General features: G+C 44.2%; 1 protein-coding gene across 3 annotated transcripts in view; it reads left to right on the top strand.

Annotated features, from left to right (window-relative positions):
* Window positions 1-25,615, top strand: part of SRPX (sushi repeat containing protein X-linked) — a 42,958-nt gene that overhangs the window by 10,064 nt on the left and 7,279 nt on the right. For 2 of the 3 annotated variants that reach the window (XM_082784657.1, XM_082784659.1), the window contains exons 2-4: window positions 12,806-12,865; window positions 19,358-19,549; window positions 20,017-20,193. In XM_082784657.1, coding sequence (XP_082640783.1) covers window positions 12,806-12,865; window positions 19,358-19,549; window positions 20,017-20,193 — 429 coding nt within the window. The remainder of the gene's footprint in view (window positions 1-12,805; window positions 12,866-19,357; window positions 19,550-20,016; window positions 20,194-25,615) is intronic. The other variant, XM_082784658.1, reaches the window with a different exon arrangement.

Below are 25,615 nucleotides of genomic sequence, written 5' to 3'. Positions count from 1 at the left end.
GAAATCTCACGACCAAGTCTTTCAGGCTTTGACACTTGGGTGAGGAGGAAACCTAGTGAGAAGTGCGATTGGGGCCCCTACGCTGTCTTTAAAAGGCAAAATGACTGATCTTTGCTGTATGCCCATTTTATTAGGTAACAAAATATTTTGATGCTCAGAGAAGAAATGTGTCTGGTGTGACTAGAATGCAAACAAACACATAAATCTGTTATATAAAAATGTCTCACTTGCTATGAGTTTGGCTTGTTAAGAGCCTCTAGTTTCTGTCTTCAGGGTGTTTATAAAACTTGAGCAGTTTTTCTGTACTAAACTGCCTCTGCTGGCAGCTAAAATTGGTAGCACTAGCTGTTAAATCCCAGAATGGTTTGGGTTGGAAGGGATCTTAAAGATCATCTAATTCCAACCCCCTGCCATGGGCAGAGACACCTCCCACTAAACCAGGTTGCTCAAAGCTCCAGGACTATAAAAAGGACTGTTAGGGGCTATATCCTGATGAAGGATCTGAAGGACTATATCCCAATGAAGTAAAGTGAACCCTGACCTTGGTAATTTCAAGTTGGTCATTCCTGCGTTCATCACTCCTTCGTTCATCAGCAGGAGATGTCAGCCTTCCCTCAACAAAAGGTTGCTGCCCTGTGGGTTCATATTTTTCTGATTAACCCCACTGCTTCCCAGCAATGCTGCCCTGATGTCAGGAGGCTGAGCTGGGCTTCCTACTGTCAGTGATGTGGTGGTGTTTCCAGATGTCCTTCACAGAAGACCTGGTAGTCCTAGCTGCGTCTGAGGAGGAAGCGAGCAGGACTGCCCCTTCTGGTGTCTCCCCCCAGTTGCTGGCTGAGCTGTGCTGAGTGGTTCTGCTGAAGGTGGGACATGGTTACCAAGAGAGGATGGGAAATCCACAGCATCTACTGCAAGGACTGGGAAAAAATATATTTCCCTTCTGTCTTCAAGCTCATACCTTTTGGAAAAAAAAACATGGATTGGCTTTACACATCTTTCTCTTCTCTATAGACCATTTTCTTTCAAGTCCATCTGTAGCTGCTCTGGCCACCTCTGCTGTTTCTGGTAGTCACAGTGAATTTTCAGTGCCCTTTTCTGTGTCCTCAAGAATTCGGGTGTAAATTCTGGAAAACTGGCTTTGGTGCATTGAGGTGATTGATTTAAGTGGTTATATTGGTATTGCCAGGTTTCTCTTTGCCTTAAACCAGTAACTAGGGTTCCGAAGATTGAGGACATTTGTGTTGATTTTGTATTTATCTTCTAGTTTGGGGCATTTGAAGATGCAGGTATTCTAAGCATTGTCTTTGGAAGTAAAGCTGTTTTTTTTTTTTGCTTGTTTGTTTTAAATATAAAGCTAATGTTTCTCATGTAATTTCATGTGTAGTTTAGAAGAATCACCAAATGATCAAAGTCTGTTGTATCAAAAGCCAGTTTGATATACAATACAATACAGTTTTTTTGTTTGCTTGTTTTGGTTTTGTTTGTTTGTTTTATTTAATACTCCTGTCACTTCTGTGATATGCAGGGGTCATAAGTGAAGCTGAGATTTCAGAGTCAATATCTTCACAAATGACCTTAGTGACCGCTTTCAGAAGGAAACTTGTTTATTCTCTTGTTCTCAATGTGAGAACTTGGAGAATGTTTTTTCAGTTGGGACTTCTCACTGGAAGGAGTATTAATGAAAAAGGAGTGATGGTTTGGAGAGAGCATCCCAAATGTTCCTTTAAAATCTGCATTATTTTATGCTGGCTGTAGCAAACTCCTTTGAGTCTCCCTGAGGATATAACTAGCATTCATTCATTTGAACAAAATGAGCAAGCCAGTTCTCATCGGTTGCTTTATACACCTTCTGTGCTTTTGGCTGTGAACTCCATGTTAAATATTGTTTGTTTTGAGGCTGTTTTTAATGCAGGTCTTCAGAGATGAATTAAATTCCTGCCTCCTGAATCTTGACAGCAGTTGTTTCCTTTTCTCTTCAACTGATTAGTTTGCTATTTAAGTTCCTTGCTACCTAATTTTTTTCTTCCTTTTAAAGTTCCACCTGCTTTTCCATCTTGTTTCCTGAGTTTTTGACCTGCTGACTGCCATACATGGCTCTGAGTTTTATTTTTTTCTTTCCTTTCATGCTGCCCTTGCAAACGGGTGACAAAGTGAGCAGTCATGGAGTCCTTAGAAGTCTCTTTCGTTTTCAAGGGGTCCTCCACTAATAATACCAACAGATCTTTATGCTTTCATCTGTTCACGGGGTTTTTGCAGGTGCCATGGATTAAATAGCAAATCTTCTAGAGCATGGGCTTTGTAAAACAATGTGTATGCTTCCTGTTTCTCAGAAAAAGAAGTTGCTCACATAGAATTGGGGCTCTGTGACAAACTTCTGGACTGCCATTGTATTTATGCATAAGATGGGAGAAAAAGCAAGCTAACTTGGGAAGATGTCCTGCTTGAGCCAGTTATACATTGGATCTTTGCATCGTTAAGTATATATTACAAAATATATATATATATAGCGTACACATATGTTACTTTTTGCAAGCAGTGACATAAGCAGAGGAGGTAAGGAAAAGTAGTGTAGGGAAGAAATCCTCAAGGGAGCTCACTGCCAGCATGGAGTATACAGTAGCTCTGTGTTGCTTCAGACACTGTGACTCTGCTTATTAAGGAGTAAGGTGAGATCACAGTCAGTAACTTCAGTCACTAAATTTATGTTTTTCCCCCTCCCCTCCTCCTGTTTTCTAGGATCTTGATAGAGGGCTTCCTGTGTAGTACAGATAGCTCCTGATGCTGGCTTTCAAATACTGAAGTAATGTTTGATACCTAAAACTGGGATTTTTTTTTTCCCTAGGGAGCCTTTCCTTTAGGCTCCTTATAAAATCTGAAAAACGTTTGTAAAATGGCAGAGCTTCAGAAATAACACGTGAATTGGGGATAGAGAGAAGGCAGGAAAGTAGTATACCTGGTGCTATGCTATTAAAAGTTAGATATTGAGATGTGCCAGTTTCCACTGCCTGTACTTAAGGAAGAAAAAAGAAAAACTATTTTCTTCCATCTTTCACCAATTCAGAATAGATCAGGGTCAGTTTTCAATCTCTTCCTTTGGAAAGTTATCCGAAAGTCCATTGCAGTTACGCTTTTTATTTATTTATTTACGATTTGTTGTAAATTCATATTATAGGAGAAAAGCCAAAAAACAAACAAACAACAAAGCCCCAAACCCCCAATTCTCTCTGCTCAGTGTGAAAGGTGGCATGGCCTGTGAGCTGTTCGTGCCGTGGAGGTCCTCAGGACCTGCTGTCCTGCTGGAGAGGTGCTTTGCCATCGGCGATGGAGACCCCTGTTGTAACACATCATGTTCCTCTCAGCAGGTTTTCATCCCTTTCAAGCAGCCTGGAGGCAAACAGATCCCAAACGTAGATCCCCGTGATTTTTAGGATGTGTAAAGGAGATCTGTCAGCGGAAGGCCTTTGAAAGCCTCCAAGCACGAGCCATGCATGTCAGTAGGCAGTTACCTGGCCTAAGAGTTCTAGCAGAAGAGGAGCAGTGGCTAGCAGGATGCAGATGGGAAGTTCTCCGGTCAGGCTACAAAACCTCTGCGGAGCACAGGGCCGCAGGTATGTAAGGGGTAGAGGCGCTGGGAGAAGCTAGTGTGGAAAAGAGAGGGCAGGTGGAGACATGCTGCAGGGTTATAAAACAGCCAGAATTTCCTCACTTGCTGGGAACTTTGTGCTTAGAGGAGGTCATTGTAGTCTGCTTGTAGGCCTCGCAGCCTGCACAAAGGGAATATTTTTCTCCAACCTCTCTCTGTTGGCTTCCTGCTGGCATAGTATGCTGCCATTCTAAATATTCAAGGATGTCTTTTGTTCCCCTCTGTCCTTTTGGGTTTTTTATTTTGTTTTTGCTGGATTTCGGGTTTTTAGCCAGCTCATCATCAGATGCAGCCTTTTAAAAGGGAAGGGCATGCGCTCTTGGGCCTCCTCTTGACAGCTGAAGAAAAATCATGGAAACCAACTTCTTCCTCTTTCTCTGCACCTAGTTATTTACATGTTTCATTTGGCAATGAGTCAATGAAAAAACCTAACTGGCCGATCTGGAAATCAGCATTTCGTGAGGGTGCTGTTCGTGTGCGTCATGTTCTGATTTTTCTCCATGAGCCAGGCTGCCAGCCTGACCCCCATTGCCCGTCTGCTTGATGAATCCCTGTGGTACCCTGTGGGATGTGCTGCTCGGCGCTCAAGGGAGCGTGGACCGTGTGGGAAAGGAAGAGCAACACAGGAGACGGGTGGTATTTCTCTTGAAGATATACCAATGTCAGCTCCCAAGTATATCTTTATTAGCCTGTTTAGCTTTTTTCTTTATTAAAGAGAAATGAACATTTGTTTTCCATAACAAAGGCCTTTCATCCGTGTTTCCCCTCTTCATATAGATTTTCCTTAAATGAATTTTCTGTTGAAAAACAGCTGTATGTATGAACATACATTTTGCGACTCTGCGATTGTATTTTAAGCAAGATGTGATAAATTCCTTTCTTCCCATTGAATCATTTGAAATCTCACGGGAGCATCCAGTGCAAAGTGTACGTCAGGATGCTGGAAATCCCTCGTTTGTTCTTGGTGAATGTAAGGACACAATTGTAGTGAAGGATATTCGTGGGGTTTTTTGGTTTTATATTTTCTGCTTCAACCATATAGTATTTAAACAGTCCCCCAAGGCCTTCGGTCACTTTGTATGTATGCTATAAGCAGTGTGCACTCCTCGTCCTGGCACTAAATGCATTATTATAGTAAAAGCAGATACATTATCAGGGAGTACTAACGTCCCTGCACGGCATGAATGTGTTGGCAAGGGTGTTTGTAGCCTCTGGTGAAGTCTGCCAGCCTTTCCCTCGACCGCCGCGTTGTTAAAGGGACTTCTGCCAGGGTTGGCGTGGAGCCACCTGCACAACTTCCACTCCTATTGCCAGTCTGGAGGGGAAGAGAAAAATAACACAAGCCAGTGGCAGAAAGCGCTCTGCTTTGGATTTACTGTATCTAAGATGTCTCCGTGTGTGCACAAAAGGGAGCAAAGCGAAATTGTTATTCCTTGAGCAGCACTAACTTCTGAGTCCTTGCCATTTCCATCCCACTGCTGACTTTTGGGAGAGCAAAGAGCACGGGCAGTGCTTGCCTGGTTCTGGGTATGTGATTTCCTTGAAATAAACGAGACCGTATGCCAGTGTTAATTGTTTTCCTTCTCACTCAGTAGTTGGCAGCACATGAAAAGAGTCTGTTTTGTAAGCTGAATGGAGCACAGTGATGGTTTTCTCAACATGTGTAATTAATCTCCTCTGCAACACCTACATTGCTTGGTGGCAGCTGCAGTTTCCTCATAGTCCTGGTAGGTCACAGAAGGCAAGGAGAGAGGGAAGAGACCGTCTTCGGGGACAAGAACCTGCGCCTGCGTTTTCCTAATGGGATTCATGGTTTCTGAGTAATTGGGTGGTTTTATTCCACAAAGCAGAAGCTGCTGCTGGCACGCAAACTTCGGGCCTCTCTGACCTCTTTTGAACTTGCTAATTTTGAAGCTTTCTGTTCCACGTGTGGATCGTGCTTTAATTACGACAACTTTGAAAGAGCTGTACTTTGATGGGATCGCATAGGAGGCGTCTCTCTAGAAGCAAGTTAAAACCTGTGCTTTAAAGCAAGCCATTTGCATCTTAATCAATGCTGAGATGTAGTGAATTAATGCACGTACAGCCCTGAGGGGGTCTTCCTGGTATAGGATTACTTTCTGAGCCCGAAAGAGCTTACACCTGCAAGAAATAGAAGCAAAACAGCAGCGTGTGGCTTATGGGTGTGCACGGAAGCTCAAATCTGAGCTACCCACGTGTGTATTTCCATGCATACAGGCAGGGAAGCTTCTAGATGTCACTGGAAGTTAATCGCCTGGGCTTACAAAACTGTGTAGAGGTTTTCTGAAAAACCTGGTAACTTGGGCTGGTTAAGTCAGCTGGATTTGCTTGCAGGAATGCACCGTGGTTCTCAGGTCAGCACAGCTCTTGCTGAATGCAAGATTGTCAGGTTTCTATTTTAACTTGCTTCCCCCTGCATTGCACAGGCCCTTGGGACTGTTGATTGAGGTAAGCAGGAGGCTGAAAGGTGGCATGGCCAAGCAGGAACATCCTTGGAGGAAAGAAGAGGCAAGTGTTGTCTTTGGAGTTACTGTCCATCCTGGAGGCTGCTTAATGCAACCAGTCACCATTAAATTCTCGCTGTTTGAACGTGTTCATTGATACAAGTTGCACGTGGCTGACTCCTGTGCTGCTCTTTTTTTCCCTTTGATTTCTGTAACAAAACAAATTTTACGTTTGTTGTGTTTTTTTATGCCTTACGGACTGGATGCAACCAAACAATTGAGCGTGCAGCCAGCTTTTAAACCAGTACCGAAATCCCACTGAAGCCAACGACATTGAAGCATGAGTCTTGCAAAAGTGAGGTGTAACATTCAACCAGCAAAGGATGAGATCAAAAACCTGGCTTTCTAGCTTTACTGCTGTCATAAAAGGAGTGCAGGTATTTTTACACCCAAAGTAAAGCCCTCTAATGTGAAGGTTGTGACCATTTTCAGAGCCCTTTCTGGCTCCTGATGGACGTCTTCCAGACTTCAGAGGTCCTACCGTGCCCCAGCCCTGCCTCGCTGCAGCAAGCTCTGCGGTCTGCTGCACGTAAAGCTAAGGTTTTCTTCTTTCATTCATGTATTTGATGTGGCTTTAAAACTCTGAGGCAACATGTTAGAGGAGCTAAACGCAGATGGCATGAACTTACTGGTGGAAACTCATTATCTGCTTTTTACATGTTTAAACTCATCAATTGCTTGAATGTGGAAGGAATTCCCAACTACTGTGCTCTGTTTCGAAGGACAGAGAGCATATGGGAATCAGCCTTTCCTTTCCTCTCAGTACCAGGAATAGCTGGTGTCTGTAGGCCAGACAAGATGCTATCTAGGCTCATTTAACTTGCTTTGTTTTTCTGTGTGCAACACCCAATGACATTACAACTGACCTTTTTCATTTTTTCCCCCCACTCTTTGTTTTTTATTGTTATTTTTTCTCCCTGAGATTTGCCATACAGCTGACACTGGAATTGGCCTTAGCACTGTATTTTTAGGGCTGTGTTCTTTTTTTTTTTTTTTTTTACATTTCCCAGCAATGTTCCAAAAATTGGAAATGTACTTATCTTCTCTGAAATACATACTTAAGTAAATTGGTGCTATATTTAAGACTTCAAGCTTCAATAGAAACACAAAGCTGCAACTGGCACGTTGACTTTAGCTGCTGATTTTTACAGCACAAGTTACAATCCTAGGTAATCCTGTAAACCCTGAGCAAAAGAGCAGGAGAACGGGGATGGGGGAAGAGAAAAAAAAAAAAAAAAAAAGGCTTTAGAAATTTTGTGGTGGAAAGTGACAAAATAGAGTTGCCTGAAAACATCAGAGCTCTTATTAATCTGCAGGACCGTAAGTGCAGCAGATGCAAAGCTTTTCAGTTTGCCTGGTGCTAAGCAAGGGAGAACAGAGCTGTTTGGGTTGAAGTCCCTCCAGCCAAAGTGCAGTGGCCTCTTCTGCTTCAGTGCCTGACCTTGTACTGCCTCAGGGCAGTAAACTGTAAAAGGTTTCTCACTGGTTTCATGAGGGATGCTGTCGTGGTCTGCAGCTTATTTGCAGCTGATCTAGGGCAAGAAGAGTTAAGAAGTTTGTTAGTCGTGGGAAAACCAACTTTGCGTGCCTAATCTGCCTCTCGCAGCCCACATTCCTTCCTTTTCTCAATTATAGAGGATTTGCAACACAATAGCACATTAAATGCTGTTCATGTACGCACCTGCATATGCAGTGTCTGCCCTGAGATTAGCTCCTGGTGCCCTCCCTCTGCCAGCAGACCCGCCTGGGTGGACGTTCGCCATGGGGAGATCATTCCTGGGCACGTCCCCGAATTTGTACACGTGGCATCGCTTACAGAGTCAGTGGCATCAAACAGTGGGAGCACGAGTCCTCCTTCCCTTTGCCTGTGCAGGTGATCCCGGTGACCTTGTCAAGGTCTTCTCCTGAATAACTCTCCTAACATTTGTATGGAGCTGAAGGCTTTCGTGTTCTGGTTATCACTACTGGTTCTTTGGTTTTGTTGTTGTTGTTTTTAAGAAACCAAAATGATACTGCTTTCTCTTTTTGTGCAGTGTGATTATTTTAAACTTTGCCTTGTTTTCAAGGCTTTGGACAACCTGATCTAGTAGAAGGCATCTCTGCCCATGGCGAGGGGGTTGGAAGTAGATGGTCTTTAAGGTCCCTCCCCTCTAACCCAGGCCATTCTGTGATTCTGTGATTGCTGCTTGGCAGAATGAAATGATCCAGTGAGAAAATGCCTGACTTTGGCTTGGATAATCATAGGATTATTCAGGTTTTAGAAAAGACCTCTAATATCATCCAGCCCAACCTTTAACCTAGGACAAAAGTCCACCACTAAACCATGCTACCAAGTTCTTCATCGACACGTTTCTTGAAGACCCCCAGGGATGGTGGCTCAACCACTTCCCTGGGCAGCCTGTTCCAATGCTGCACAACGTTTTCAGAAAAGAAATGTCTCCTAATACCCAACCTAAACCTCCTCTGGTGCAATTTGAGGCCATTTCCCCTCCTCTCGTCACTTGGTGCTTTGGAGAAGAGCCCAATCTCCACTTCGCTGCGAGGTAATTGTAAAGTACAGTGAGGTCTCCCCTCAGCCTTCTCTTCTCCAACCTAAACAACCTCAGCTGCTCCCCGTAAGACTTGCTCTCCAGACCCTTCACCAGCTTTGTAGCCCTTCTCAGGACACCCTCCAGCACCTCTGTCCTTGTAGTGAGGGGCCCAAAGCTGCACACGGTATTCAAGGCATAAATTCTAGTGAGGCTCACCAGAGCCGAGTACAAGGGGACAATCACTCCCCTAGCCCTGCTGGCCACGCTGTTTCTGATACAAGCCAGGATGCTGTTGGCCTCTTGGCCACCTGAGCACACTGCTGGCTCGTGTTTATGTGGCTATTGACCAATGCTCCCAGGGCCCTTTCCACCAGGCAGCTTTCCAGCCACTCTCCCCCCAGCCTGTAGTGCTGTATGGGGTCGTTGTGCCCCAAGTGCAGGACTCGGCACTTGGCCTTGTTAGCCTTGAGAAGGTGCAAAGTTAGTTGTAGGATCAAGACAGCTGAGCAATTTATGATAACTCTGACAGTTCTGGAGAACTTTGAGGTGGTCACGTCCAAGAAATATAGCAAGTGGTTTTTCTCAATGCGTGCTTGGCTGATTGTATTTAATTCATACTTGTTGCATTGTTTTTGGTTGTGGGGCTGACACTGGAACCTGTGTGAATTCACGGGTGCAGCTGTATGCTCTGCTCCCTCCATCTCTTTTTCAGAGGACCAAAGGCCCAGGCCAGGAGAGCAAATGCTGGGCTGGCTGTAAGCATGGAAATCAGAGCCATCGTCAGAAAGCTGCCTTCACAGGGTCTAGACTGCGGTACAAAAGCAACAAAGTACTTCGTCAGGTGACTGACATCAAATGTCAATGTCTGCAAACAATTTTGAGTGGATTTAGGGTCAAGCATGCGGCCTCCCTGGGGCTGGTGAGCCCACTTAAGGAGATACTTAAACGCTTTGTTGGAGGAGAAGCGGTGAAGCCTCGACAGCTGACATCTGTAGCACACTTGGAGGAGATTTGGCAAGCACAAAAAAGGCAACGTTGCTCTTGAAATGTTCTGGTTCACGTTCAGTGCAAATGAGTAACTACTGTATGTCTGAGTGTCTCATTGGGTTGCCAGTTTGAGCACTGAATGTAAATACTTGGAGAAAGGTCGTATTTCTTTTCACGAGTTCTAGTTACACAAGGATTTTTACATCCATCAGCAGGCTTAAATGCTTACTGCTACCACTTGTCCTGCTCTGTTTTACAGTTTTATCCGTGGATTTCTTAATTCAGCACAGACTACTGAGTGGTCGATGACTGACAGTACCGCATACTTTCGAGTAGCTTGCCTGAAGTTTCATTAAAACACTTTGCCCTAATAAAATATAAGAAAAGGTAAAGATAAAATGTAAGAAAAGGTAAAGCTTTCTTGTAAAACCTCTGGTCATAAAAACGTAGCAGTTATTTTGTGGACGAAGAAAAGTTGTTTTTCCTGACAAAAAGAGGATCAAGTTCCGTGGGTTAATCTCATGGGAGGTTCATGATGAAATGGAAGTGTTACTTTGTGGGTCTTGCCTGTAGTCTGCGTGAACAAAATCTGCAGCCAGTTTTTGTAGGGTTTTGCTGCACGTCCTGTGATGTGAGATGTCCATCAAGTAGCTTGTTGCTCATCCTCTTTCCTTGAAACACCTGGGGTTTGTACAGTGATAATTTCAGCACTTTGAACTCAGATGAGTACTTTGTCTCCAAATGGACGGCAAGGAAAAGCTCCTTAGCAGTTCCCCAACCCTGTCCTGCTATGATTATTAACAGTAATGAAATGTTGCTCGTTAGAAGAGAAACCTGACTGCTTTCTCATTTCCAGCTATAAAATATGCTGGAATTGGAAGATGTCAAATGATAGCTTTCTGGGTATGTTCATTTTGTTTTCATCCACAGCATATGGCAGCAAATCATGAAGAACAGGGCCTCATTTTAGGGCAAGGGATTTTAGGGACACCTCTGAAGGCCATTTTTTATTAGAAGACTTATAAGTAAGAGCATTTAATTATTTCTTGTCTAAGGAAAGATAAATATGTAAGAGCTCACATAGCCCTAAGTTATACGGATGTTTATATGCACAGGAAAATTCAGACAATTATAGAAATGTTACCTCACTGTTTTCATTTTTAACTCTCAAACTGAGCAATTAGCCAAGAGGATCCCAATTTCTGGCAGAATAATAGATGCTGAGAGAGGTGCTCGTTTACATATCAAGGTCTTCCTGGAGCCCTCGGGGATCACAGCTTGCTTTTTTATATTACACGCTCAGACTTCAAATGCAGCAAAGTTTATGTGGAGAAGTTTTTAAGATGTCACTGTTTAGGCATCAAAAATTCGACAGCGACAACAAAAATAAAAAATCCAGAGAAAGAGCTCCCAAGTGATGGGAAGTCTGTGCCACATAAAACCCCAGGTTTCAGAGGAGAAACTGGAAGTGAGCTCCACAAGGAGTGAACTCAAAGCCTTTGAAAGCTGGCAGAGGGATCCTCAGTGATTACAGTAAGCTTTGAGTCAGGCTTTGAATCAGATGAATTGCATTTTTTTTTTTTTACTGCTTTTATTGTAGGCACAGCTCTTGATTTTTGTTTTCTTATGCAGGAACCTAAATGTTTTGCACAGCTGCAGTATTGGTGCAAGGTTTTGGTCTGCAGTGGGGTGCATGCATCCCTCTCTTCCCTGCAGCTCCCAGGAGGTGCTGCTGAACCCCAAGGTCATGACTCCTGGGCACTTGTGCCTGACATCCAAGTAATGCAGCAGGAAGGGTCACAGGCGATGCAGAGTCTCATCTTCAGGTGGGCCGAGCCCTGGTGAGCAGTGGTGTGCAGGGACCTGCCCCGTTGCAGAAGGACCCTATGCACTGTAGCTTCTTGCATGGAGCAGCTGCAGATACATGGGCTGGGTTTCTCTCCTGGGTTTTGGATAAAATGGTAGGGCAGTAGGTCAGGAAGCTAGGTTTGCCATGGCTTTCAGCTCCATGGCTTTGAGTCTGGTAATTGCTTTGTGCTGCTGTACAGGGAGGGGAGGGATTGCCTTTGCCTGGCTGGTGGGGCAGAGGAGAACGTGTGCTTCCTTCCAGCTGGTGGCCTAGGCTGGAAATTTAGGGACGGTGGCATAAATGGAAATGTGTATGGAGGGAGGCAAGGTCAAAAAAGCTGTGATGCAGGAATGAAGCGTTGGCTGTACAAAAAATCCTGAAGGAACAAAGCTAAGTTGTCCAGAGGCTGGTGGGGTGGTGAGTAAGGTGTTACTGGTTATCTAGACTTATCTAGGATTCAGACTAGACAGTGTGCTTCTGATTTTAAACCAATGGCACTTAATATTTTGAAGGCTCTGTTGATGACCACCTTGTTTTATTGATGAAATGCTTGAATGTTTGCACTCTGAACGGTTTCTGATTGTTGTAAGACAGTTTCTACCTTTGTTACGAGCTTATAGCTGTTGTGTAGCTCTTTAGAGGTGCAGGAATGTACAATTTATTTTGAACAACCACAGAAGATTGCTTGATTGCAAACAGTTTTGATGTGAGTGTAACTTGTGTTTGCAGGTAACGTAACTCAGTGTTCTGGTTTTGGTGTGAAGATCACACAGGTTGTACACGAGGGTTGTTCTTGAGTTGCACACATTTTACTTCTGCTGTTTGGCCTGATGGCTGTTAACAATGGCCTGATGACCTCTTACACTATGGAACCACTTTATAGTGAAATCTTTTGGCGTAACCCTTCGCTTGTGCCACCTCTGCTCAAGAGATCACCTCCCTGATGGGTGGGCTTTCCAAAGCAGAGGAGCTCTGACTTGAATTGTGCAGCACAGCATTGCACGACATAGCTCTGGGAGCTGTGAGAGATTTTCATTTTACTTGGTTATCAAATCAATTATTTTACTTGATTATGAAATCAATTTGCCCTTTCCAAATTCACTATAAATTGGGTCTGCTGTGAATCTGAGCTTCGGAGAAGCCCATGCTAATGGCATTGCATAGATTATTGCATCCTAATCTTGCATGTCTTTTGGCAAAGCTTTCTTTTAGCCTTAATTTATATTTCCTTTCTTGCTGTAGTTTTTCTCTCTTTATTTTTCTGTTGTAGGATCGGGATATTCACCCCTTGAAGACGATGAAGATGTGTATGCACGCAATAGATATAAAGGTGAATGCTTCGCTTACATGCTAATTGAGTATCAGCTGGTTGCTGGGGGCTTCCTTTTTCTTTTCATGGATTATGAAATCTTGCAGATCCAACTCCATGGGTTTTTTTTTTTGTTTGTTTTTTGTTTTTTGTTTTTGTTTTCCCATGGGTTTGATATCAAGATTTACATTTTACCTTTTTTTAACAATGGAAATTGGACCAAGTCTTGATCACTACTCATGCGCAGAATAAGTAACTTCTGCACTGCCATGGCTCTTAGTAGTTCAGGCTGCAAGATCATGAAAATCTGTGAAGAGCTTCTCTTCTTTCTCTTCATGCATCGTAACAAAACCATCAATGATAAGCTGACTAAAAACCCAGGCCTATTGATGGTAACGTATGGAAAGTACATGCAAGAGAAGATGATTTTCATGACTTTTTTCCATAGAATTGTTTTCATTTCAGGTAAACTTGCTACCTGAAATGTTAAGTGAAGTGTGTTTAACAAATGAACACGTATGTTGTAAAACAAATTCTGTAGCTGGATGAATGAGTGAATAGGCTTGCATGTTTGTAAAGCGAATTAAGGTTTTATTTCATACTCTGGAAGATTTTGCTATTCAGCAAGCTTGAGAAACTTTATGCCACTGGTTGTAAATCTTCTATTTGCTATGTCAATTTTCTTTAAAAAGTCAATCTCAATATGGGTCTCCTCTGCCAAAATCCATCAGAAGCCCAAACAATAAAGAAACTTGGTATTTGTTTTGTCACTTTAAATGGCAGCTGTTGCTTTTTAGTAAACCGATCTGTGAACATTCAAGAATTGTGATGTACTTGTTTTGATTACTTGAGAACACTGGATGTTGGTGTCGTGTTGTATGTTAGTGCTACTTCGCAGAGAATTAATGGGCCTTAAAGATGAGGTAAGTCATAAGGTAATTCAGACATTTATGAGCAACAATCATACTGTGGTTATAGTGCTGTTTTCATAAAGTTCTTACATTCCTCCCAGTAAAATACTTCAGTGTAAAATTTTGCTTTAAAACAGATGCATATTTCTCTAAAGCTTTGTTTGTGTAAACTCATTTTTCTTTGCCTTTTAACGTGTAACCCTCTGTGGACCTTTAGAAAAAGAATCCCAGAGATCACGAGGATAAATCAATGCCAATTCATGCCAGGGCAGGCAAGTAGTTAAAATGCGGATTCTGTATAAATTCCTTTTGTACGGTGATCCAAAATGGATTATATTAATGTCAGCCAAAATGTCACTGGGGTAAGTGAAACATAATGACTCATTCACACAGGTATTAAAAACTACCCCGAGCTTGGAAGCTCTACTGCCAAATGTTGAAGATCAGACAATGTGAATCTAAGAGTATAAAGCATGGAGCAGAAAAGGCTCGCTCTTCATTAGCATATTTATTTAAGTTGGTAATGGGGGGAAGGGGAGTAGAGAAGGACAAAGCGAGGAAAAATGGCCTAAGTAGCAGTGTTCAGAGCAGCTCCTTGAATGTGCAGCCCAGCATTTTGGTTATGGTCTATTCTTTGGTCAACAAAACTCACCGGTAGCAAGTAACTAAATGAGGTTGCTTAACTTGTGTTAACATATGTGAGCAGTGCTGTGCTTTTTTCTTTGCACACCTGCACACTAAACAGTGCACAAGCAAGCACACGGATTTGTCCATACTAGACACATGCAAACAAAAAAGAAAATGGCAGTTTATGGGAGGGTACTGACCTCCTACCAAACCCTTTTGTCTCCCTCTGGATGTTTTTCAGCTTGCTCAGCTTTCCAGAGAAACATTGCTGAGACTTTCTGTATCTGCAGCATTTTTACAGAGCTTTTCCCTCCCTCCCTGGTGAACCTGCTGCTCTGCTGGCTGGTGTGCCCGCCAGTACAACAGGTCATTTTGCATGCTGATTATGAAGGCAAACTGCGACTGGTGTTTAAACAGGGCTGAGGGGCTGGGGAAAATGATGCTCTCAAAAATGCTTTCCTTCCTGCCACTTGGCATGGCTGTCTTGGATCGCGTTTTACAAGGAAAAGCTTCCTGAACACAGCAGTTCCTGTGTTCATCACTGCTCTAATGCCAGCCGCTCCGATGGTGCTGGTTCTCCTAACATGTTTTCTCAAATACTGTAATGAGCAAACTGTAGCCCAGCTGTAGAGGCAACATAGTGGCTTCGGCCATTTCTGCTTGCTGTCTGTTTTCCAATGATTTCAGATACAGCTGAGTCTTTGAAGTGTTTTACTACTAAATGATAATGCAGCCTATTGGATCGCTAAGGAATGGTGAGAACTGTCCATTAAACAGAAAAACACTGTAAAGGACTTGTACCTAAAAACTCAAATTTCATTTGCTTGAACAGAACCCCATGAAGCCCCAGAAGAAATGTCTAGGAAACTTGGAGCCTCTCTTACTGCCAAAACCTCCATGAACAGGGTTGATCTTGTCTCGAGGCAGGGAATTGATGTGTGACCTCTCCAGGCCTTATCCAGCCCTAATATTCCAGAAATACTACATGTAGCTGCTTAACCTTTGAAAAACAGTATGCTCCTTCACTTAAAAATAAACAGGCTTTGATCTGAAACTTTGTAGTGTTGTTTGATGTGCTTTCAGGCACATAAAGCTTTTCAAGTTAGCTGGTTTTTATTCGGTGATATCAGTTGGTCCAAACCCAGATCCTTGCCCCGTTATGAACCCTGCCTCACCCATTTTCTCCTAATCGCTTTCAGTTTCAAAGTAAGCATAATAATGATTTAGATCAAACAGATGTTCCTCCTAAGCTCTTACAGTTATCCGCATCCAAAAGCATGCCTGTTTTTGTTTTTTATTTCTAACAGTATCATTTGGGCCAGCAAAAGAAGTTCTGCCCCTCCCTAGGAGCCTTGCCCTCTTTCTTTCCGTAGACCACCATAGCTGCCACGACACCGCAGCAAGTTGTTCTTTTTTTCTTCTTCAGCATTCAGTTTGTGCATTTGTTAGCTGTTAGCCATTTTTGTAAGATACGTGTAGTTGTTTACTCAAGGCAAGCATGTTTGGAAAGCCACAAAAATTCTGAGAAAAGCTCTGGCATGTTTGCAGTACCTGGAGCAGCTGCTTTGCCTTACCGACGGGCCTGCCGATCGTATTGCACAGCGCCCTTCATGAAGGAAATTGGTCGTGCTTGTTTGCAGTTTATGTACGCAGAAAACTTTAGGCATAAATAATTAGAGCTGATTAGCCAAAAAAATGCCTAGCTAGCCCAGCCTGGCACACTCTGCATTCCCCTGGTTGAGCCCCTTCAGTCAGTGGCATTCCCCTACTGACTTCAGGCTTAGGCCCTTCTTCTTACTGATGTTTGGGGCATGAGAAAAGTAAGGGGGACAGAAAGGACTGAAATCTGGGGGGGAGGGTTAGTCAGCCCACTGAAGGGGTGATTATACAAAGGGTGTTGTTAGGTCAGGAGGAGGAGGAAGGTTTCTGCAGGAGATGGAGGAGGCAGAGGCTGACTGTGAATCCAATGCGCGTGGCCTGCCCTCAGGTCCGAGCTGAGGCTTGAGGCTGTGCCCACTGCCATCGCTCTCGACTTCAGCAGTAGCTGATTGACTGTTAACTCCTGCTAGCTCGTGCTCCCTGTGGGCTCTCCCGGTTTTCATTTGGTTCACAGCAAGCATTGTGAGACAGCCATGGCAATACAGCCCTTCAGAGAGTGGCCAGAGTCACAGAATGGCTTAGGTTGGAAGGGATCTTAAGGACCACCTGGATCCAACCCCTGCCATGGGCAGGGACACCTCCCACCAGCCCAGGTTGCCCAAGGCCCCATCCAGCCTGGCCTTGAACACCTCCGGGGATGGGGCACCCACAGCTTCTCTGGGCAGGCTGTGCCAGGGCCTCAGTCAGTTGATAAATTTTATTTTTTATTTTTATGTTATTTATTTATTTGTTTTGGTAGCTATAGAGTACAGAATAGGGTGAAGAACAGGGATTAGTTCTAAAACAAACCAACAAACCCACCCTCCACCAAACTAATTTTTCAATATTGTGAGGTAAATAGTATGTATTTGGCGTTCAGTACTTTCAGGAAGCAGGATAGGTGGGGAAGAAAAAAAGAGTTGGGATGGTTGTGTGGCTGGGCCAAAAAGCTGAGCTGCACTCTGCTGCAACCTGCTGTTGGGCTCCTCTGCTGATTTCCCCCTGCCTCAGTTACGGCACATTTGGTGACGATGCAAATAATGCCACGTATGTGTCTTTGTCAAGAGTTTTCAGATGTATTGGTGAAATTCAAAAGTAAGCACGCAGTGCATTAAGACTTCTTCAGAAACCAAATAGCCTAGAGCTCTTGGACTAGTCAAAACCCTGATAATGAGTCTCTCATTTTAGTCCCCAGGTGCTCTTACTGCTTCTTCGCGACCAACACAGCAAAACATGGGCTGTAAATCCAGTGTCTGTGAGGAAGGAGTAAATATGGCCTGGAGACATTCTACACTGAATGTAAACTGTAGCAGCCTGTGCTGATTTTTGCTTTTGTATGCGAAACTGATCCCAATCATGTAGAAAAATGTACATAACTACTACAAGAATTAAGAGTTAGAAGTAAAAATCTGCCAAAGCGTTGCTTTTTTTCCAGAAGTTATTTTTAAATGTCTCCTGTGACTTAGTAAGGATGAAAGCTAAAACTCTTTGCCTAGGGCTTTGTTTGTTTGTTTGTTTTCTCTTTTCTCTTTTCCCATCTCTCTGGCAGACTTCTCTAGGACCTGGAAAGTTTTGTTAGCTATGTCCCGCATGTCACACAGTGTCACGCAGGATCTTCGGCCCTGTTGTCTCTCCCTTTTGCCTTGCAGTCCCTCCATCCCTGTAGACATGTCCTTCTCCAGTCTTGGAGCTGAGAAGGGGCAGGCTTAGTCACTGCTTGTATAGGAAACTCCAGCTGAAAAGCTGCCCAGTGCAGAAAAAGGCAGTGCTTTCTTAGTGCACAATGTTGTCAAAGCTCAACACAGATTTTGAAGCTTTTCCTGTGAAGCAGAGATCTATCTGATACTGCACCCATTGGTGTGGTGTTAAGTACTCACAAGAAGACAGTATCTACATCATGACTACTTTAAAGGGATGACTAATTATTAAAAATTTAGTTTTATAGGCATTTAGGTTTCCCTTACTCCCACAAATTTGGCAGAAGCATTATCTGGGAAGTCCCAGCAAAATTCCAGCTTTCCTCTGACTTGGCAGATGCATCCACAGGCTGAAGGAGCTGGGGCTGTTCAGCCTGGAGAAGAGGAGGCTCTGGGGACACCTTACAGCGTCCTTCCAGGAGCTAAAGGGGGCCCACAGGAAAGCCAGGGAGGGACTCTGTGTCAGGGAGTGGAGCGATAGGAGAAGAGGTAATGGCTTTAAACTGAAAGAGGTTAGGTTTTGACTAGATATGAGGAGGAAATTCTGTACTTGGAGGGTGGTGAGGCCCTGGCACAGGCTGCCCAGAGAAGCTGTGGGTGCCCCATCCCTGGAGGTGCTCAAGGCCAGGCTGGATGGGGCTTTGGGCAGCCTGGGCTGGTGGGAGGTGTCCCTGCCCATGGCAGGGGATGGAACCAGGTGGTCCCTAAGGTCCCTTCCAACCCAAACCATTTTATGATTCTGTGATCCACGTCACTGTCCTGCATCCAGGAGCAACTAGAAAGTGGTTCTCCTACTCCAAGCCATGGGTCCATGTTATTAGGGAAGGTGGCCCTCTGCCCATCTTTGAGGTGAGGAGTACAACATGTGAAGACCGGACTTCTGAGAACTGGATTTAGAGCACGATTTAGGTTTTTGCAGCTTGGGTTCCTTTAAGCCTGGGTGCTAACTTGCAAATTAATTTTGAAAAACTGGAGTCAAACCCTGTGTGGTTGTTCTGATGTGTGGAGTGTGTTTACCTACAGACATGACACGCTAGCAATGTGATTTGTGCAGGTGACATCCTTTCTAAATGGGGGAGAGCTTGAAATGACAGAGATCATCCAAGGTGATGTTCTGTACTACTCACATTATTATTATGCAGGATTTTATTTAATGGGCAGCAGGAGAGCTAAATGTAAAGATCACACCTATAGCTAGACCAAGTAAGTTACTAATACAAACTTGTGTTACCAAAGAAAAGTTAGATGCATCCATTTAAACACCAGAGGGGAAAAAAAAGCTCTGGCTGTCATCACTCTGTCCACACGGTGGCACACTTATTCCATGGACAAAAAAAACCACAAGATTTCCCCCTTTCACCTCCGCAGTATATTGGCTATGGTCTTTAATGTTTGTAATAAAAAAGAGCTGCCAGGCTTTGAAAGCTTGACCTTCTGCTGTGTGAGCACTGTTACTTCTCCGCTATTGAGGATAGGGGGCTTTTTAAATAAGATTTTTTTTTTTTCTGTTTCTTCTCTGTGACCTTGAATAAAGAAAATGGATTTATATTTGTATCTGACCTTTTACATTTTGTGAAGTACTGTGTGTGTTGTTTTTTTTTTTTCTTTTTGTTTTTTTTGTTTTTAATTCTCTGTGCTAGAAACACCATGGTGCTCTCCCATTAAGGTGAAACATGGTTATGCAAACTGCAGGACACCTCAAGGGGAATATTACAAGAACGTGCTGGGGACGAGATGCGACATTCGTTGTCAGAAAGGCTACGAACTGCACGGCCCTCAGCAGCTCATTTGTCAGTCAAGCAAACGCTGGTCCGGGAAGGTGCTGTGCAAACGTAAGTAGAGCCGAGCTCCGTGCGTGGGGGCTGCTCCTCAGGATGGGCAGCCACTGGGCTCTGCTTGTCTTTGGGCTCGGTGTAGCTGCAGCCTGCGAGTGCTAAGGTGTTGAAAGGAAACAGCCATCTCCTGGTGGTCATTTGTGTTATAGACATCAACAATTTGGCTACGCAGACTGGCTTGTCACCTGAGGATGTTGCAGGGGTACGTGGCATGATAAGTATCATGAGAGGACATAGATAATGAACATTTTATGAGTGTGGGATGTTGATTCGTAGGGAGAGTTTTATGACAAGAGCCATAAAACCTCTTTAAAATGTCATCCCTCACGGGTTTTGTAAGCTTATGCTATTTGTATCGGGTGTCTGAGTGGGCTCTTGCAGTAAATCGTTTTCTGAGAAGACAGTAGCTGACTGACATTACTCTGAAAAGTGGGATTTCCCTAAATCCGTGTTTCCCGTTGCAGAGAAGCGCTGCCCCACCCTCTCCATGCCAACCAACGGGGGCTTCAAGTGTCTGGATGGCGCCTACTTCGGCTCGAGGTGTGAGTACTACTGCTCGCCGGGATACCAGCTGAAAGGCGACCGCATAGTGACGTGCATGGACAACAAGGTGTGGAGCGGCCGGCCAGCTTCCTGCGTGGGTGAGTAGGATGCTCCCTCTGCATCTTGAGGGCTCCCTGGACCTGCTGCTGCTTGGGTCCTGCAAATGAATTCCAAAATGTGCTTCTGTCTGGTTCCTGGGGGAAGAAAAGCAGCTGTCCTTTTTGGAAACAGGGAACAGTTTTCCAAGAGATACAGTATGCGCTCTGCCCCTCAGTACTCAGTCACAAGTGGCTGAAAGTCACTTACCTGTCTAGTGCACGTGCTGTCAGCTCCAGGCATTACCACTTTAATAAAGCTCAAAGAATCATTAGGGTTGGAAAAGCCCTCCGAGATCATCTGATCCAACCATCCCCCTACCACCAATGTCACCCGCTAAACCATGTCCCTAAGCACCACGTCCAGCCTTTCCTTAAACATCCCCAGCGATGAGGCTGCTATCAGTGGTCTGTGCTTTACAACACTTAAAACAACCCTCCCTGATCTCATGGGTAACTCTTTTTCTAGGTTGTAGTTACTTTGCTTGGCTAGCAAGGTCTCTGTGCTGCCGTGCTGTCTGTCCGTCACGCTGCCTGCAATTTAATGATAAAACAAGTTGGAAACTAGACCCTTTTTCTGACCTCCCTTGTTGCATTTGAGTTTTGCTATCAAGGTCTCCAGCCATACCTGGTGAATATGGGTGGATTGTAGTCACCAGCATGGTTGCAGTGAGCTAGGCTGAGTTTCAGCCAAGTTCATGTGAGTTACGCCAGCAATCTGCATTAGGTAGTCAGCAGTCTCCCTGGAACCCTGGCTGGAATAACTGTTTTTACATCCATACATCGAAATGGAGAGAAACAAATGTTGAGATTCAACTTTTCTTCTTACTAATGAGATTTCAGCAGATACCAAGGTCCCAGCTGGTGTTCTTTTCTCTGGGAAGTCTCTGATTAAAGGGTCAGCAGCTACCCGCAAAAGAAAGCACTTTATGGCCATCTGAATTGGCTACCAGTAATCTAAGCTCGTGGATGGCAGGATATTTATGCTTATTTTTTTTTGTGTATGATAATTTGGTTTTCCTCAGAGTGCCTGTGGCTCAGACTAGGTTAGTAGATAGCTTTGGAGTCTCTCCACTGTGGCTTTCCATTCACAGAATTTTATTCAGTTTTCCTGTTACTTGCTCTTGTACAAATGTGTAAATGGTCCTGCTGCTTAGGTCCAACCTGTTTGTGCTATCTCTTGTTTTTATTTACAAATACGAGCCACATCCTTCTCAGCGGTGTTTGCAGAGGAAGAAAAACAAACCCTTTTAGGTTTGGGAATGATAAAATGCTGTTTCTCTGTATTTCCTGGCACTTTCAGAACCTCATCTGTTTGCAGCAACAGGGTGCTTATTGCAGAGGGTGCTGTCTTGCAGAGTAGGGGGTAAGCAAATACGGCTTGATCAAAAAAAAGAAGCTCGGGATAGCACTTACACTTCTTTTTTGTTCCAGAAATGCAGGTTGGTTGTTATACAGGATATGATTGCAAGTTCCAAGTAACCCAGTAAAAGTAAGGCCATTATTTAAGCTCTGACAATACCACACAGTATGGAGAGGACCCCTTCAAACCCTGTGTGCACATAGCAAGTTAAGCACTTAGCAAACTGTTTAAGGTTATTTTTGACCTGTTGACAGGTAGGAGGGGGACTTTTTTCTCACCAGACATGACCGTAACAGCATAATGCAGTTTGTGATTCAACACACACCCTCACTGTAATTCAGTAGGACAAATACACCGTCAGTGAATTGGGCCAAAGCTTCCCATGGACCAGAAGAGAACTGGCTGAGCAAAGGCTCTCCCTTGTTTTCAACTGAGGATTAAAATTAAGGTGAAGGGAGCAATGAAATGCAAAGGCAAAGGGGGTTTTTAATTCTTTATTTATTTGTTACTTTAACATATCAGCAATTAGTTGCATTGTGCACAGTTGGGATGTTTCACGTGATCACAGACAGAGGCTGGTGAAGTTCATGTCACTGGGAATGGGTAGGGAAGAGACCTGGGGACACCACAGGCATTAACATCAAGTATGGATAATTTCTCCAGACCTGAATTTATAATCCTCTTGAAAACATGGGGCTCTCCTCTACCCTTTCATACTCTACTTGTGCTGCTTTGCATGTTTGCACAAAAGTACTTGGGGGTCACAGGGCATTATCGAAGACCCATGTAGGAAAGGGATCAGGCTAATATCATTGCTGAAAGAGGTATTCATTAAAATGGGAAATATTATTTTTTCCAAGAAAATTAGGTGTGTTTTAACAGCCAATTATGGAAGTCCTTATAGAATTCCTACAGCATTCTGTCCTAAAAAAGCAGCCTGTCTCCTGTCTCTCCTATAAGGAGAAGGATGTCCTTCATGACACTGAAATAACTTTGACTAAAAAAGCTCAATGTATAGCCAGTTCGGATATCAGTTAGCTAAAAACGCCAATGCTCACTTGAATACTGTATGCATAATGCACTGTAACATGGATTGAAACAGGTATTTTCCTCCAGAAGATTGGAAAATGTCACCTTTTTTCCTTCCACGAAGGTTTCATTTTCCTGCAGATTGTCGAAGAGAGGTTGTGGTAAATGTCTCTCACCGTGCTAAGTCATCCTTTTGTCACCTCCTCGGAAGATCGTATCGATAGGTAGTAAACGAACAGCTTCCAGCTCGGATGCCTGAAACACGCTCTGCACTCTGAGTCATTAATTATACAGGCTCTGATAATGGATGTTTTGAAATACAGAGCAGTGCCTTGTGGAGGGGGTGGGGAGAGCAGAACAACGTTTTTCATTCACCCTTTCATGCTTTCGAGTCTCTTAATCTCCTTATGCTTTTGACGCAGAATAATGTTTTGAATTAACTTCCAGCCATCGCTAACATCATCAGCCAGCAGCAATGACAGGGTTTTTATGGAGCAGCAGGCTGTTTACCTACCCCACACGAACTCTTGAGCAAGCATTGGCCATTCAATACCATCCCCTCTCCTTCTTTCCTGGTAAGACCTCTCTCTCCTCACCCCAAGCTCACAAGCAGCTGTGAGCGAGGCAGTAAGGGCGACTCCCAGAAGTATGTAAAAATGAATCAATCCAAAAGCTATTTAAAAACTTAGCATTTTTTCTCCTCAAAGTTCAAAAGGCTGCTTCAAAATTGAATATTCCTCTGCTTTAATGCTGCCATTTCTGCAACACCGCTGCCCAGCATGGGACAGGGTACCAGTCGCTGCTGCTGAGGAGCCAAGAAAAGTGACATCTGACAAGAACGGAAGAGCAGTGGCTGAACAGCCTTGAATTTTTTTTAAGAAAACTCCTTTTCCCTGCCTATGATGTCAACTTTGCAGGCAAGATTCACCCATTGAATACACAGCTCTGCCAAACAGCTTTAACAAATGGATCTGATGTGTCATCGGTCTTTCAGCAGTGATGCTGCAGTAACAGCATTGGAAGAGCTGCAGGGAGCCGGAGCACCTTGCAGAGTGTCCTGGCTCCAGCTCTGGCCAGGAATTACGTGCTAAGTGACAGTCTGCGACAAGCCACAGCTCCCAGGATCTTTTTTCCCTCTTCTAAAAACCTCCCCAGCAGTCAGCAATCTCACCTCCGCTGGGGTTTGTTTTGGAATCAGCTTAATATCCTAACCTCCAGGTGGCACCTTGCTCAAGTCACACACTTGCATTGAAGATTTGGGGAGTTGTGTTTCGGTTTTGTCACCTGTGTGTTTGCCTGCATGTTCTGTGGTCACTGCCTCTGCAATTAAATGATGATTTTTTTCTGCCTTGTCTTCCCTCTGCCAAGCAGTGGACAAGGTGCTCACGCTGCAGGAGGGCATGCAAAAAAGGACCTGAGAGCTGGAGCTGCTTGGCATAACAATGCCAGAGTTCAGTGCCTGTTGAATGCTAAGAGACATCGGAAATGACCAAAGAAAATACCTTTTCCAGGATTTTTTACATTTGGCTAACAAGGCTGCCTGGGCCCTGGCTGCTCGGTGATGTGGTTCCCACAGGAGCTGTATTTCTTGTCTTGGTGGTGGGGAAGTCCAGGCTGGGTCGTACCAGCCGGTCTCCTCTGTGCTAAATAATGCAATGAGCTTTCTAGTGAATTAAGTGCTTAAAGCGCTGAGTCCTTAAATACCACTCAGACTTTTGTTCCGTCCTTACATTTATTTAATTCACCCTGTCAGTACTGGGGTGCTGAGCTGTAGCCACAGCAAGCAGGCCAGGCAGGAAGCAGATGTGGTGAGATCTGGCTGGTTTTCACCCAAATTCAGCTGTGCTGTGGGTTACTGGGAGCAGTGCAGTTTTGCAGAGCAGGGCAGAGCCCTCAGCTACGGTGTGAGCAGGTCTCCAGACATAGCTGGAACATATTCTGAAAATTAGGGAGTGAAAAACACGAAGGAAGGAGACAAAGGGCTCCCCGCAGCTGGAGCAAGAGCTTGGAAATCCTGCTGGTTCATCCTACAGCAAGATCTGTGACCTCACCGAGTTAAAAAGGTGAAGAAAAGAAGCAATAGAGGAAAAAATAAGGGCGTTAGGTATCTTTAGTAAAGGGTGTCAGTGTGAAGAACAGGAAACTTCAAAAGCTGTTCAGAGGACTCTGCTGTTTATTCTTGCTGTGCTTTGTGTAGTGGGAACCCACTGCTAGCTCCGATTTCTTCTATTTGTAGGTGAAGAGCAATCCTATGTCATTGCTGATTTGCAAAGCCTGGTGTGTGACTCCGTGGATTTAGACTTCATTTTGGGTATAACCCAAGAGACGGTCAAAAAACTGAGACTAAGTTATTTAAAGTAGATGTTTTAATGCTTGTGGTGGTTTTTGGGCTTGGTTCGCCCGTGAATTTCTCCTCTGCTAGCTGTATTGACAAGGAAAGACCAGTTGCTGTGCATCACCTTTATCCTGCACATCAGCCTCTCTTATCATCACCACTGGTCTCTTTCTGCTGAATGACAGTCACAGCATTTTAGTAGCACTTAATCAAACTTTCACTCAAGCTCTACATTTTGCTTTGCATTACCCGTAAGGCATTATTACAAGAATTACTTGAGAAAATCAAATGCAGCAGCAATTCTCAGCAAGATGATGATTTTATCCATCTTCTGCTGCTTCTCTTTTGCCATTGCTGCAGGAAAAAACAACCGTCAAGTTCATGGCAACGTGCAAGGTTGACATGCAGAGACAGGTTTATGTGCAGTGCTTTACAGACACAGTTAGCCCGGACATCCCCTGCAGAGATGCACAACGACAGGCAGAGCAGATGAACAGAAGGTCCGGCGTCCTTGGGTACAATCTCAGGCAGCCTTCCTTAGAGTTCAAAGCTAGAGGCACGTAATTTTTTGACACCACATTTTAAATGGTGACTGTATAAGAAAAGTTATGAGAGGTACTTTGGCTCTGCCTGCCTTGGTTGGATCAGCTCTGGTGCTGAGGAGACCACCTGAAGGTGGCCCCGGGTTACACCAACAG

The sequence above is a fragment of the Aythya marila genome (assembly GCF_965140915.1).
Source record: "Aythya marila genome assembly, chromosome: 1".
Taxonomy (NCBI): domain Eukaryota; kingdom Metazoa; phylum Chordata; class Aves; order Anseriformes; family Anatidae; genus Aythya; species Aythya marila.
This window is presented reverse-complemented; position numbering and strand designations above follow the sequence as displayed.